General features: G+C 45.6%; 2 protein-coding genes across 11 annotated transcripts in view; both read left to right on the top strand.

Annotated features, from left to right (window-relative positions):
- The window catches only part of PRDM10 (PR/SET domain 10), a 72,964-nt gene extending 67,024 nt beyond the window's left edge, over positions 1–5,940 (top strand). For all 4 annotated transcript variants that reach the window (XM_077304839.1, XM_077304837.1, XM_077304838.1 and 1 more), the window contains exons 18-22: positions 1,042–1,212; positions 2,756–2,896; positions 3,173–3,341; positions 3,803–3,891; positions 4,863–5,940. In XM_077304839.1, the coding sequence (XP_077160954.1) occupies positions 1,042–1,212; positions 2,756–2,896; positions 3,173–3,341; positions 3,803–3,891; positions 4,863–5,075 (783 nt within the window). In that variant the 3' untranslated portion in view covers positions 5,076–5,940. The remainder of the gene's footprint in view (positions 1–1,041; positions 1,213–2,755; positions 2,897–3,172; positions 3,342–3,802; positions 3,892–4,862) is intronic.
- Positions 5,941–8,808: 2,868 nt separating this feature from the next.
- Positions 8,809–14,493, top strand: part of NFRKB (nuclear factor related to kappaB binding protein) — a 29,795-nt gene continuing 24,110 nt past the window's right edge. For 2 of the 7 annotated variants that reach the window (XM_077305268.1, XM_077305261.1), the window contains exons 1-5: positions 9,004–9,230; positions 10,715–10,813; positions 11,362–11,517; positions 12,418–12,619; positions 13,158–13,285. In XM_077305268.1, the coding sequence (XP_077161383.1) occupies positions 11,383–11,517; positions 12,418–12,619; positions 13,158–13,285 (465 nt within the window). In that variant the 5' untranslated portion in view covers positions 9,004–9,230; positions 10,715–10,813; positions 11,362–11,382. Of the gene's footprint in view, positions 8,949–9,003; positions 9,231–9,729; positions 9,861–10,714; positions 10,814–11,361; positions 11,518–12,417; positions 12,620–13,157; positions 13,286–14,493 lie in introns of those variants that run through there. The other 5 variants (XM_077305263.1, XM_077305266.1, XM_077305267.1 and 2 more) reach the window with 5 other exon arrangements.

Here is a 14,493-nt window from a genome sequence, read left to right as displayed (position 1 = left end):
ACCACTGGAGCTTTCCCCGTCACTATGCAGGGGAACATTTCAGGTCTTACTTTTCTGCATATGAAGCTGCTTTCCTTTGAGGAAGGGCTGAAGAGTCTGGGACTCTTGGGGTTATAAAGGAGACGGTGTGGGTGTGGGCATGGTAGAGGCTTAGAAAATTATGCGCAGGGTAGAGTAGACAGAGAAAACTTTTTCTCCCTTTTCCAAAATGCTAGAACTTGGGACGGCCACTGAAACTGATAGGCAATAAGGACATGACAGACAACAGGAAATATTTCTTTACTCCATGAGCCGTTAAATTGTTGGATTTGCTACCAGTGGAAGTAGTTATGGCCATGAGCGTAGGCTCCTTTTCAAGGAAGGTAGAGAAATTCATGGAGGATAGGTCCATCAATTGCTACTAGCCATGGTGAGTAAATGGAATCTCCACATTCAGTAAACCTGAAATGCAGTGGTAGGAAGCAACATGGGCCTGCAGGACACCTGATTGGCCACTGGGTGAGACTGGGTGGTGAACTAGATGGACCACTTCTCTAAACTAGCAGGGCTCTTACTATTCTTTGAAAGCACGGAAATAAGAGCAAAGTGGCAATGCGGCTTGGATCTTTTGCATGATTCCTCTACATCCAATTCACTTAGGGTGGTTGGAAACTTGGAAAATCTCAGGACCCATAACCTGCAGCATGAGTTTCTTGCAGGAATCATCTGGAGCCATTTGCTTTGCAGGCACCCTTTCACAGTGCACCTGCTCTACTTTTGGCACATTAAGTGAACAGCAGGTGATGGCCCATGGAATGTCAGTCGGTAGATGGTGTCTCCCCCTCCCCCTTAAGGACAGGATGCAGGAATATACAGAGTCCTAGTATTTTTAGGTTTGAACTCTAGAGTCCGATGGTTTGCGTCTCAAAATTGCAAGTGTTTCAGCTGGGACTTCTTTGCTAGGGAAATTGTGACCTGATCGCCAAGCATTCAGGAAAATTAAGAAACACAAACAAGAAAATTAAGCTTGAATGATACGCTGCCTGCCTTTGTCTCCTTCAGACGACAGATCTGCTGACCCAAGCAATGACGGAGCTGTCACAGACGCTGACAACAGACTACCGAACTCCACAGGGTGATTTTCAGCGGATCCAGTACATCCCCGTGTCACAGTCCACAACAGGCTTGCAGCAGTCTCAGCACATACAGCTGCAAGTCGTACAAGTGGCTCAGGTGAATGACACATACGTGTCTTCTGCTACCTTGGTAGAAGTCAATTTCCAGCTCTCGCATAAAAAAAGAACCGGTCTCTATCCCCCTCTATCTAGAGTTATAAGGGGGAAAGCATATCTCTGCAACAGAAGGGACTAGAGACCTACTTAAAAAAAAAACCTGAAAGCTGGAAATGTTGAGAAACTGTTACATATATTGGTTACTATGATACATCGATAAAATGTTATTCAGTTGCTGGTTTACTTAACAAAATTAGGCCGAGGGAAGGAACATAGCTACTAAGGGACTAGAGCAGGGAAACGGTTGTGGTGGGGACCCACCATGTGGAAGCTGTGTTACCACTGCACTCTCTCAGAGCCACACCTGCAGCAGGGACACCGCATAGGCACATGCCTGTGTGGAAAGCACCCAAGTGTCACTGCATTATGCATATGGCCAAACTGGCCCAAATGAAAGCATATGTCTCTGAACGGTTCTTGGGGCGGGGTAGGGTTAGGGAGGCAGGAATTATGCTGGAACTGACAAGAAAGCATGATATGAAATGAGAATATATCACAGCTCACTGTGATCCTTTTCAGGGAGGCCAGGAAATACATCCCCTTAGATCGGATTTGTTGTTGCTGTTAGGTGCGAAGTCGTGTCCGACCCATCGCGACTCCATGGACAATGATCCTCCAGGCCTTCCTGTCCTCTACCATTCCCTGGAGTCCATTTAAGCTTGCACCTACTGCTTCAGTGACTCCATCCAGCCACCTCATTCTCTGTCGTCCCCTTCTTCTTTTGCCCTCGATCGCTCCCAGCATTAGGCTCCTCCAGGGAGTCCTTCCTTCTCATGAGGTGGCCAAAATATTTGAGTTTCATCTTCAGGAACTGGCCTTCTAAGGAGCAGTCAGGGCTGATCTCCTCTAGGACTGACTGGTTTGTTCGCCTTGCAGTCCAAGGGACTCGCAAGAGTCTTCTCCAGCACCAGAGTTCAAAAGCCTCAATTCTTTGACGCTCGGCCTTCCTTATGATCGGATTACATAGATAAATATGTCAGCCTCTACAGGTTTGAGAGCTTGCAACAGAGAATCTCCGAAAGTCCACGATCGCAGTTATTACTAGCAACTGGCTAAACGCTGCTTAACCATTCTGATCACTAGCTGACTCGCACAGCCTTGCTTTTCCTCTGTGGTTTTTCCTCCCCCCGATTAAGTTGCTAAAACTAATTAGGCTTTGTTTAGCAAGTAAGATTTTTAGAATGTTTTCCATCCCCCTGGTAGATGATCCCACACTTCATCATGTTGTTGGAACATGAGAAGCTCTGGCATGCCTGAATAAATTAAGATAATAATCTTCTCCTGCTGCTGCTAAATGTCGTGTTTGGCTTAAATGGAGGATTTGTTTATTTTTTAGCGTGTTTATTAATAGGCACTCCCCCCCCCCCCCCCGGTAACAGAGGCGACTCATTATGACTTAATATCCCAGTTATCTACCTGGAGACTGGCAATCCTACCACAGTCCCATCAAGGTTACTGATTGAAATTGTGCTTTTTTTCCCCAGGCAACCTCACCCCACCAGTCCCAGCATTCCACGGTGGATGTGGGGCAGCTGCACGACCCACAGACATATACCCAGCATGCCATCCAAGTACAACACATCCAGGTTGCAGAGCCAGCCCCTGCAACCTCTTCATCCTCACAGGTAGCTCATGCTTCTGTTTAAGATAACAAGAAACTTTGGTGCGCCTCATTGCACAAATGCAGAATCCAAATCAGTAAATAAATCTGCTCTTAAATCTTCTCTTGAAGTACATCAGAGAGCAACCCCCAATTTCTGGCAACCTTATTGTGAACTAACTGATGATTGTTAATTTCTATAGGAAACAGTTATCCTGGGAAGCACAGTTTTGGTAACCCCTAAGCATATAGGTGCCAGGAAAATATATGCTGCCTTTGCTCTTCTTTGCTGTTATTCTAGGTGGGAACTAAGCCCTTAAGCCCTTCGTCCCAACCATCCCAGCAGGAACTCAGCCCTTCCCAGATGCAAACACCCACCTCCTCCCAAAGCCAAACGCTTCAACCACAGCAAGGCTCCTCAGTTCAACAAACATACCTACCCAGCACGTGGAACTCATTCCCCAGCTACTGTAAGTATCAAATACATAAGCAAAGGGCCACCAAAGTTTCTGCCATTTCTCTCCTTGGAAGGCTTTGGGAAGTTCTATTAGGTCACTAGGGCCCATTCTGTACACACAGGATAGTGCACTTTCAATGTGCATTTGCAGCTGGATTTCCTTATGCAGAACAGGAAAATCTACTTCTTAAGTGCATTGAAAGTGCATTATCCACTGTGTGCAGAATAGGCCTTGGTTTCCAAGCTATGGTTGAAACAACCAGGAAAGTGTACAAAGAATTACTGCACTCAAGAACACAGGCCCAGTTATGAGGGTTTTTACGGTGGAATTTGTTGGCATGATCCAGTATTCCTAAAAAGAGAATGGTAACAGGCAACCCATAATTCACAGGTTTTATTTTGATCTATTGATCATTTTGCGCATTGCTATGAATGTTCAGCTGTATTTCTTCCTCTTCTTGTTTCGTCCTCTAGCTTCCGAGATTCAGTATGTGATTGCAGAGACCGCTGTTGGCACTCCTGTCACTGCAGTAAACACAGGGCAAGTGAAACCTGTCGCCCAGGTAGGAAGAAAGAGGGCTGTACATCTCAAAGTATCATTCATAGATGGCGCTGTACACTGCAGTATGGTTGTTGCAGCATGGTTGTATGCCACCTTTCTGCTTGACAATGAGCTTTCAGAGAGGTTCACAATAGGAGATCACATAAGGAGATTACACATAAGATGCTGGAGTCTGTTTGGAGAGGCTGGAAATGTCCTCTTTCCCAGTCCTTTTAAAGGGTCCGTGTAGTTTACAGCTCTCCCTGAAGGATGCTACCTAGCAACCAAGGACAGGGAACTCCAGATGTTTTGGGGCGAGAAAACGAGCTTTTGTTCATCCAACCAGATGAGGAGTGTGTAGCTCCCAGACTCCTCCCAGCAGCATTGGGAAGCAATGAAAGCACAGAGGAAGATTTTTCTTTAAAAATGTATCTTAATTCATTGTATCTGGTTAAGGAACATCTAAATCAGGGATAGTCAAACTGCGGCCCTCCAGATGTCCATGGACTACAATTCTCAGAAGCCCCTGCCAGCATTCTCTGGCAGGGGCTTCTGGGAATTGTAGTCCATGGACACCTGGAGGGTCGCAGTTTGACTACCCCTGATCTAAATAATGAACATCTCCATCTACAGGACCTTCTGCTTTAATGCATTTACACCTTCATGGCTGTAGCAAAATGAAGACTGTCTGAGAACTTTTGCCTGAATTAATCCAAGTTCACCCTGTGCGTGTGTGAGAGAGGGGGGGGGGGAACATGCTGTCACAGATTTGGATAGAAAAGTTTATACCACATTTACTCAAAAGGAGGACAACCTTGAATTTAAGGCAGCCACATTAAAAACGTTATACATTTTTAAAATTGTTATTGGACGTAACCGTAACTTGCATGCAAGTGTAAGATGAGCCACTCTTTTGTTTTGACAGCAACCCATAAAAAAAAAACCTGCTCTTGCATTTGAGTAAATATTGTTTTCTCTCCCCTCCCTCTACAGACACATTATGTAATATCCGGAGGTCAATCTGAACTAGACGTAAAACCAAACCTTTCGCTTTCCAGTGGTGTAGAAGTGGGCTTGGCCCAGCCGTCAACACACTCTGACCCCCTGGAATCCCCAACGGCCAATCAGCAGCAGACAACACAATACATCATCACAACCACCACCAATAGCAATGGAGGCAACGATGTGCACATTGAAAAGCCATGAACTTTGCAGTTGGATAAATGAAGGCATTCGGCTGGGCCAGCAGACTTCCCGGCACTTTACCCTAAGAATATGGAGCACCGAGAACTGTTCTTTATGTTTTCATAACTTGCAAAACGAAGCTCCACTTTCCTTGATGATGCTTGAAAGAATTCAACAACGGTAAGAAACTGAAACATCCATGATCCCGGCGAGAATACTACCATCTTCAGAAGCACTTGAGCAATGAATAGTAATAGAAAATGGAAACCGAGTTTCTTCTGGATTTTTCTTTGGCATGCCCTTTCTTTTGTGGATGCCCTTCCACCTTTAATGTCAACAGTGAAGGAAGAGGTTTGCTGGTCACAGAGCTGCTGGCAGAATGTCTTTTACCCTTCTAATACCTACGTTTTTAAAAAAAAGAGCATCCAATGGCTAAGTACATTTTCAAGTGGCTTTATTTTTAAGCAGCCATGGGAGAAGGCAAACTACCCACTCGGGGAAAGCGTAGCCTGGAAAGAAGGAACAATCATAAACCCTTATTTCCCACTCTATGCGTGGGATAGATGGGGCAATGAAACTGTGAAGCTGTGTGGCAGCAGTTAAATTATTGTTGTTTTATTTTTATTTTATTTTTTTTGGAACCCTGTGAACTGTTTACATGTCACCTGTGCTGCCCCGGTACTCAGTTATGGAGAGTATAAATGGGGCAGATTCGGAACCTTCCGAAGTCTCACCCACACCCTAATTAAATCGGAGCAGCACGTGATGGAAATATTAAGAGGAGACGTTCCCCCGTTTGACTGTGTTCCTTCTAGCCAAGGGGAGGGGGAAAATTGGTTTCTTTTCCCTGAACAAAACCAATAAAAGACTCGGAGGCATAAATGTGTTCAGTGGCTTTTGATGTGTTCATTACCAACCATTGGGTCAGGAGGGGAATAACTGGGGAGGGCAAGGCCATGGATAATTTATTGGAGGCTGGACTTAAAGGGAGGAGTGGCCTTGAACTTGGTTATACCACCACGGTTGGCTGCGGCAGAGTCCGCTTAACCCCAAAGAACTGAAAGATAACTCTCTTCTCTTCTTCCCTCTGCTTATGCAGTCTAGGGATGTTATACTGCATTCTCCCTCCCCTTCCCTTTGCAGAGGCTGGTTGAAAAACTGCAGCTAATTTCAGGGCTTTTTATAAAACGAATGGCCTCGCTCTGTGGGGGGGGGGGGTGGGAACACACACAAATACAGTAGATCAGTATTAAGGGACAACAGAAGCCATCGCAGAAGACTGTGTGATTGAAAAAGCCCCAGGCACAATCCGCTGGGAACTTCTCCTTTGTACGCCCTATTTAGATTAATGGTTCCGTGCAGAACAGTCGTTCCGTTCCTGATAAACCTCCCATTCATTTCTCCGTGTTTTGCGCAGGAGCCGTTCTAAGCCAAGTGGGCTCAGCTTGAAACTGGCTCAAGCTAGTGTTTCTTTAACTCGGCTTACTGGAAGGCTTCTCTCTGCTGTTTCAACCAACTGGGACGAATAACTTAAAGTGCAATATTCCGGAGAGCGAGAGATGCGGTTTGCTTTACTGTTATTGGAGAGAGACACTAAAAATCTTTATTATCTCTCCTAAAACTTGTTCCTAGAATGTTGCAGCATAACATAACACATTTTGTTCCAAACTCTAGAAGCGCTCCAAAGAACAGCCATTCAGCCGTCATAAAGTCAGCTTGGCAGCCCAGCTAAGAAACCTATTAATTGGAGGAAAGTCCGGTTGATTCCAGCAAAATACAATTTCACATAACCGAAATGCCACCAGGGAACAAGAGGGTCGGCTTCCCTGCTTAACTGGCCATGCACTAAGCACATTTCAGAAGGAACAAAATACCCATGTTCTTTCCTTAATGTGGCTGTTATATTTGTCCTGGTTAGCCTGTTCTAGAAAACCATACAATGACTGTCCAGCATTGATTAAGTAGGCAAGTTGCTGTGATTAGCGAAGTCCAGTGTATCCAATTACACCCCGCCCCCCCAGCATTCCAAAGCATCTGCTTGTTTACCTAGACAGCTCATTTTGTAGGCTGCGATTCTAAAATCCCACAGGTGCTCCTGAAAAGATCCTGAATCGATTTGAGGGTCTGTCCATCTCCAGAACACGGCTCCACTGCACATTCTGGCAGAGAGTGAGCTGTCATTTACCTCTGGCCTTTAGAGAAGCTTCATATTTCAATTCAGAAATCCGTGCCTCAGTTGTGCGTCCTGCCACCCCCTTCAGAGGAAGCATACATTTCTTCTTTCCTCAAGCTGCTAGGATGACATTTTTGGACATTTCATGATACATGAAGTTGATTTACATAGGACATTAACTTTGATGCTGGTTTTATTTAATTATATTGTACATTTGGTAACTGATGTCATATGTTAGTAGTCTTGTGCTAACTGCCAGGTGTGAGAACAAAATGAATAAATCTTTTCATTTTTAAAATCAGTATTTATTTGTGCTTTCCTAGTGAGACCCTCATATTGCTCAGTTTAGACTCAGTTATCATAGCTGTGAATTGGTGGTGTTTGGAGGTCTTTTTTGTTCCTCATAACACATGCAAGGTCTTTTCCCCTCACACGCATCTTGTGCTGCCTCAGAAAGTATATGCTTCTGAATTTTGAAACAACCCCCTTGATCAAGTTTTCTGCAGGGCGGTTGTTAAGGACCAGATACACAAGAAAAGTGTGTGTGTGTGTGGGGGGGCACCAGATCTTACTCTCAAACTGTGGCATCAACCATAAACCTGGCAGAACAGCTCTGTCTTGCAGGGACTGCAGAATACAGAAAGCTCCTGCAGGGCCCACAGTTCTCCCGGGAGCTCATTCCACCAGGTAGGGGCCAGGACTGAAAAGGCCCTGGTCGAGGCCAGGAACAACCAACAAATCTGTGCCCGCAAAGCGTATGGCCTTGCGGGGGGCATAGGACAACAGACGGTCCCTCAGATATGTGGGTCCCAGACCACGAAGGACCTTAAAACCGTCTCAAGGCTCTCTCCCTTTGCTCTCTTGCCCCTGTGAACCAGCCTCAATCACACAGACAAATCATGACAAAGATTCCAGATATAGCCAAAGTCCAGTGGCATCTTTTTCTAGAATAACCATCCAATAAAGTTGTGAGTCCAGAGCCACCTGTAATCCCAACAGTGTCTTGTTCAGATTATAAACCTTTGTGAACGTGCACGCTTCTTCACTCACCGTGAAACAAAATTTCCTCAACCACCTCCGAAGCTTTTGGTTCATTCTGCACACACTGGATAATGCACTTTCAATGCACTTTCCAGGCAGGAAGCGCATCATCTAACGTTTGCAGAATGAGTAAAACTTTGCGGGTCTTCAGGGCACCACCCGCCTGAACCCAGAACCACCGTCTTTTAAGGCAGGAGTAGTCAACCTGCGGCCCTCCAGATGTTCATGGACTACAATTCCCATGAGCCCCTGCCGGCAGGGGCTCATGGGAATTGTAGTCCATGAACATATGGAGGACCACAGGTTGACTACCCCTGTCTCCTGTTCTATCATGCACGTTCGCTTCTCAAAGGGACCGGTCCTGCAAGCGGCCTTCCCGGGCACGCTCTCCTATGCGGAAAACGACGCGCTGCAACAACCCAGGAGCAGCCACGGGGCCCTGGAAGGCGGGTGGGGAACGAGCGGCCGACGGCGCGCATGCGCAGGCAGCGCCATCCGCGCACGCGCGGTACTCGTCCTGGCCCCTCTCCTCGAGAGCGTGGCCTCGCCGGAAAGGGCGGCTCGCTTGTGCGCACGCGCTCTTCCCTCAACCTGGAAGCGGAATGCCTGAGTGGCGTGGAGGTGGAGGGGAAGGGGCGGGCCTTCAAGTGAGCGGACCCGTCACCTGTTTGCCCCCGGAGGTAATGGGGGAGGGGCACTTGGGGTCACGGTGATTGGGGGGGGGGGGTCTGGGGGAGAAGAACCCGTGGGGGAGGGAGGAAGAAAAAGGTGGTGTCCAGGAGTCCTGAGTTCAGATCCAGCACCACGCTCCCTGCGCGTTCATAGTCTGGTCTCTCAGCGCCTAGCCTACCTTGCAGGGTCGTTGTGGGGTTAGTGGAAGAGGGAGGAGGACTCGCCTCGCCTCCAGAGTGCCTTGGAAGAAGGGTGAGCCGGAATAATAGCTGGAAGGGCAGAACACTTCGGTAAGCTCAGAGCATCGTTGGGTTTTTGGCTAAAGATGTCCTTGCGTGACTTTCCTCTCTGTTGTGCATTTCCACACCCACAAGCTCTCTGTCTTTTGTTGTAGCGTTGCCAGGACCCTGGAGAAGGGATCCGAGCAGTGCGGCTTCCCACAGGGTTACTCAAGTGCAAGTCTCTGGGTTTCAGTGGGTTTAGACTCATGGGAATTGTAGTCCATGGAGGACTACATCTGGAGGGCCGCAGTTTGACTACCCCTGGTTTAGACTGAGGGGACTCTGCATAAGAATGCAGGGTATGTTTGCCAAAGGTCTGCAGGTGCAGAACGAGGATCGGGGGGGGGGCCTTAAAGATCGTGTCATCGCTTGGTAGCATTGACAATGCTGTGAAGTTTGGGCTGTGGGAGCAGAAGAGGAGGAATTGGGTGTTATATGCCACTTTTCTCTATCAGGAGGAGTCTCAAAGCAGCTTACAATCACCTTCCCTTTCCTCTCCCCACAACAGATACCCTGTGAGGGAGGTGAGGCAGAGAGAGAATAAGAGTTCTTATATGCTGCTTTTCTCTACCAGGAGGAGTCTCAAAGCAGCTTACAATTGTCTTCCGTTTCATCTCCCCGCAACAGACACCCTGTGAGGTAGGTGAGGTTGAGAAAACCCTGATATTACTGCTCTCAGAAAACAGATCTATCAAGGCTGTGAGGAGCGCAGGGTCACCCACCTGGTTGCATGTGGGGGAGCGGGGAATCAAACCCAGTTCACTACTCATAACCACTACACCAAGATGGCAGATTAACTGAGTTTAGCTCACAACAGTCCTGCAGGGGAGGTGGTGGCTATCACAGACTTGCTGTGCTAGAGGATCTGAACCTAGTTCTTCCTAGCCCTAGTTTGCTGTGAATGCACCATCCTTCCTCTTCAGTCATCCAGAACTGATGATGCTATATGTGGGTTCTGTTTGGTCTGTGTGGGGATGACTCGCTTTATTTAACGGGATGAACTAGCTCAATGGAGATCTAGCCCTAAAGTATCAAGTAAAAAAGGTCTATATGCCATTGTAGGCTCATGGGCCTGGACTTGCTCTAAAGGGAACCATGCCTTTGATTAATAAAATTAATCATAGTTTTAGGAAGAGTGCTTGTAACTCGAAAGCTCATGCCTTGAATACATTTTTGCTGGTCTTAAAGGTGCTACTGGACTCTGATTTGATTTTATTGTGCTACTTGTGACCAACAGACTACCCATTCGAATCATTCCTTTGATTAGATAGTGTTAATTTTTCAGTGGAATCTGGTGTGTTGCAATTATTTTATCAACAGAACAAATAAGTTTCTACTTTCATCTTTTTTGGGTGAATATTTATTAGAAAAAAATGACTTGTACGTGTTTGGAGAAATGATACGTGTTAGCTTTTTTTCAGACCCCAACAGTAATATGCTATATAACACTATAAAGGTTATTTGCAATGAACAGATTTCAATCCCTTCCTCAGAACAGACCAATCGCAGATGGGGGCTCCCTGCATGTTTCCACCCATTTTAACCGATGTTCAAGCCCTAGGTGGATAAGCTACACTGTCTTCAAATTAAAGGTAAATATTAGTGTTTAGGGCTAGTTTTCTGTAAAATATTGATACAATATTATTTTATGAATAGGAAAGGCATTCTTCAAAGTTTACTGTAGTGTTGTCATTTCACTTAAATACTGCAGTTTTATATGAACCCATCCTAAGGGGCTTAACAGACCATATCTTTAAACCATTTGACCTTGTACTTATGCAATCCTAAAACAGTTGTGCAAAAGAACTATTTGTCTGCTTAATTGTGATGTTTAGCATTGCCTCCTGGTGACTAAACAGTTTCAGATGATATTTTGTTTCTTTTCTCTGTATTTCTAATCCACTGGGGAGTGGGGTGGTGGTGAGAGAGAAACTTTAAAAATGTGAAGTGTTAAACTAGGCCTGTGCTTCTCTAAGGTGGTAACCTCCTGTAAAGACCATGTCAACCCAGAAGTCCAAAAAATCTTCAAATAAAGTGAGACTGTAAATAAACATAGGTATATCTTTGCAAATAAATGAATCTGGTTCATATGGAATTGTGGAGCTTCCTTGTTCATTACACTTTGTTACATTTGTTCAAGGGTTTCAGGACTCTGTGAAACATGGATTCCCTGGATCACATGCTCACTGACCCTTTAGAACTGGGGCCATCCGGAGAAGGTAATGGCACCCAAATAATGGAGGATTGTATGCTGGGATCCATAAGAATCAGCCTGCCAGAAGACCTCCTGGAAGATGTGAGTAGAACAAAAAATCGAATAAAATAGAAGCCATAGATGTGAGTAGAAGCCAAATACTTCTGCAAGTGATTATGTGATTCAGCAGAATGGTTATCGAACCATCCCTTATTAGTTGGGCACAGCATTTGGTACTCAGTTATGGTGCCTCTAAACATGCTGGTTAGTAAGAAATCCTCTCTTGATTTTCAAAGGACCAGACTTCCTTGGGAGGTTAGAGGTTCTCCTTTGGAAGTTTTTAAGCAAAGGCTAGATAGACATCTGACAGAAATGCTGATTCTGTGAACTTAGGCCGATTGTAAGTGGGTGGGTAGAAGTTATTGCTTGGCTCTTATGGCCTTGGTGAATTTCCTCCAGGCCAGGCTGGCCAGGGATTCTGAGGGTTTTTTTTTTTTTGGGGGGGGGGTATCATCTGGCCTTGGAATTAGGGTCACTGTGGGTGGGCAGGTAGTTGTGAGTTTCCTGTCTTCTTCAGGGGGCTGGGCTAGATGAACCTGGAAGTACCTTCCAACCTATGATTCTATGATTTTTTATCGATGAGAACTAAGTATAATGGACTTTGCTTTCTTGTCTATAATAAATGTTAAGTTTTCCCCCAAAGCCTGTTTGGAAGCTTCTCAGAGAATTGCAGTGGTAGTTAACCAAACACATTGTAATGTAAACAACTGCTGCAGCCTATTAGCACATTTGAAATCTGCCAAGATACCTGAACCAACACTAAGCAACGATTCAGCCCTGTTCGTTTTGCCTCTGGTGTGTGACATTTTTCAAAGCTAATGTGTTCCTCTAAATTGGGGCTTTCCATATACCATGCCATGGTTGTGTCTGTCACCAGTAGAATTTATTCGCCATGGTTTCAGGGATTTCACTTTATTATTTTGTTCTATTTCTCTCTTGTAGCCTGAGATCTTTTTTGAAGTCATCAGTCTTTCAACATGGCAGGAAGTCCTGGTGGATTCGCAGCGAGAACACTTAAAAAAATTCCTGCCCCAGTTGCCAGATAACAGTGCAGAGCATCAGAACAACTTGATTCTGTCGCTGTTCAGTGGAGAGAACTTCCGCTTTGGAAATCCCCTGCACATAGCCCAGAAGCTCTTCCGAGGTCAGTCGCAACCCCCTTTATCATTGGAATTCTAAAGCTGCCAGGCTTACACTTTAGTATGTCTCATCCCTGGCTTGGTGGAATGAGCTCCCAGAGGAGATCAGGGCTCTGTCGGTACTTACAGAATTCCACAGGGCCTGCAAGATGGAGCTCTTCCGCCAAGCTAACGGTTGAAGCCAGCATGAGCAATATCTAGCATGGGCCCTCCTCCCCTTCAGGGGATGATGTAATCTGATCTGGAAGATGGCAGCTGATGGTTTGAAAATTTTAATACTAACTTAGAATGTTTTATGTTATGCTTTATATTATGTTGCCAACTTATAAATGACATGCTATTGATAATTATCGTACACCACCCCATGACGACTCATTGAGAGGGAAATGTTTCTGCCGCTTCGCTTCTCTTGAGAACAGATTGATGTTGGGTTTTTTTTTTTAATTGGCTTCTCTGTCAAGGGGAATATTCTCACTTGCTGCTCAGGGCCATGCAGAAGGCCAACAAAGAGTGGTCAGAGACGGGATGCTCTTCTTGTTGCAGATGGGCACTTCAATCCCGAAGTGGTAAAATATCGACAGCTTTGCTTCAAGTCCCAGTACAAGCGCTACCTGTCTTCTCAGCAGCAATACTTCTACCGGTTGCTGAAGCAGATCCTTGCCTCCCGGAATGTAAGTATTTAAAGAGACGGTTGCTGCATACTGTCAGGATGACAGACTTGAAACACAACAACTACTTTCTAAAGCAAGCGTTTATTTCAAAGCAGTTCTATCCAGGAGGATTCAAAGCCGAATGTGACTTGCCAAGTCAAAACGCAGTTCTTATCCCCCGACTTTCCCACCCAAAGATGTTCACACACACACAGAGACAAAATAGACTTTCATGTCCAGGTGCTGACCGGGAAAGCATCCAACCATGATAGCATGCCCAACATTAACCTTGGAACGTCCAGTGTTACTACTTACAATGATAAAAGCACTTGTTACATTACTGAATAGTTAGCAGACAGTTCAGGGCTAGAAGACAGACAGGCAAAATGGCTACACAGAGGCTAAGGCATCTTAAATCATGGCAGCAATCAGTGGATTCTGACACATACATTATAATTATATGGAAAAATCTCAAGCGTGTAGTTATTCCACTACTGGAAAAGAGGCTGGGAATACAAAGAAATTCGTTTTGAGCACTTCACCGGCTTGATCCTGACAGTTTCTAACTTCATATAATAGTGAAGCCGTCTAATAGTGAATTGCATCATTAATCCACTGGGACAAGGGTCGTCTACTCTGGCAGCAACTCTTCAGGTCTTGAACTGGAGGTGCCAGGCTGAAGTTGGGATTTCTGGAGGCCAGATGCTCATTCAGCAAATGACCTGTTGCCCCTCATCTCATGCAACAAAACCAAATGCTTTAGAAACTGAAAGGGCTTTCGAAGGCTAGATTTTGATGAGGCATTTGCTGTTCAAAGGGAGACAAAAGAAGAGCCCTGCTAGATCAGATCTGTGGGTTATCTAGTCCAGAGGTAGTCAACCTGTGGTCCTCCAGATGTCCATGGACTACAGTTCCCATGAGCTCCTGCCAGTCAAACCAGGTGCCCTGGGGGACCCAATGAAGAGGGCATAGAGGCCAAGCCCTTCCCTGATGTTGTCTCCTAGCACTGGTATTCAGTGATTTTCTGCCTCTGTATATAAAGCTTCCCTTTGTTACAATGGCTATTAGCCATGGATGGACTTAACCTCCATCAGTCTAATCCCCTCTTAAATCTATGTTTGCTCGTGGCCATCACTACATCTGCTGGCAGTGAATTTGACAATTTAATTACTCTTTGAATGAAGAACTATTTTTGTTTCTTGTTCTGAGCCTGCTGCCCATCAACTTCA

This window comes from Paroedura picta, chromosome 12, assembly GCF_049243985.1.
Source record: "Paroedura picta isolate Pp20150507F chromosome 12, Ppicta_v3.0, whole genome shotgun sequence".
Taxonomy (NCBI): Eukaryota; Metazoa; Chordata; class Lepidosauria; order Squamata; family Gekkonidae; genus Paroedura; species Paroedura picta.
This window is presented reverse-complemented; position numbering and strand designations above follow the sequence as displayed.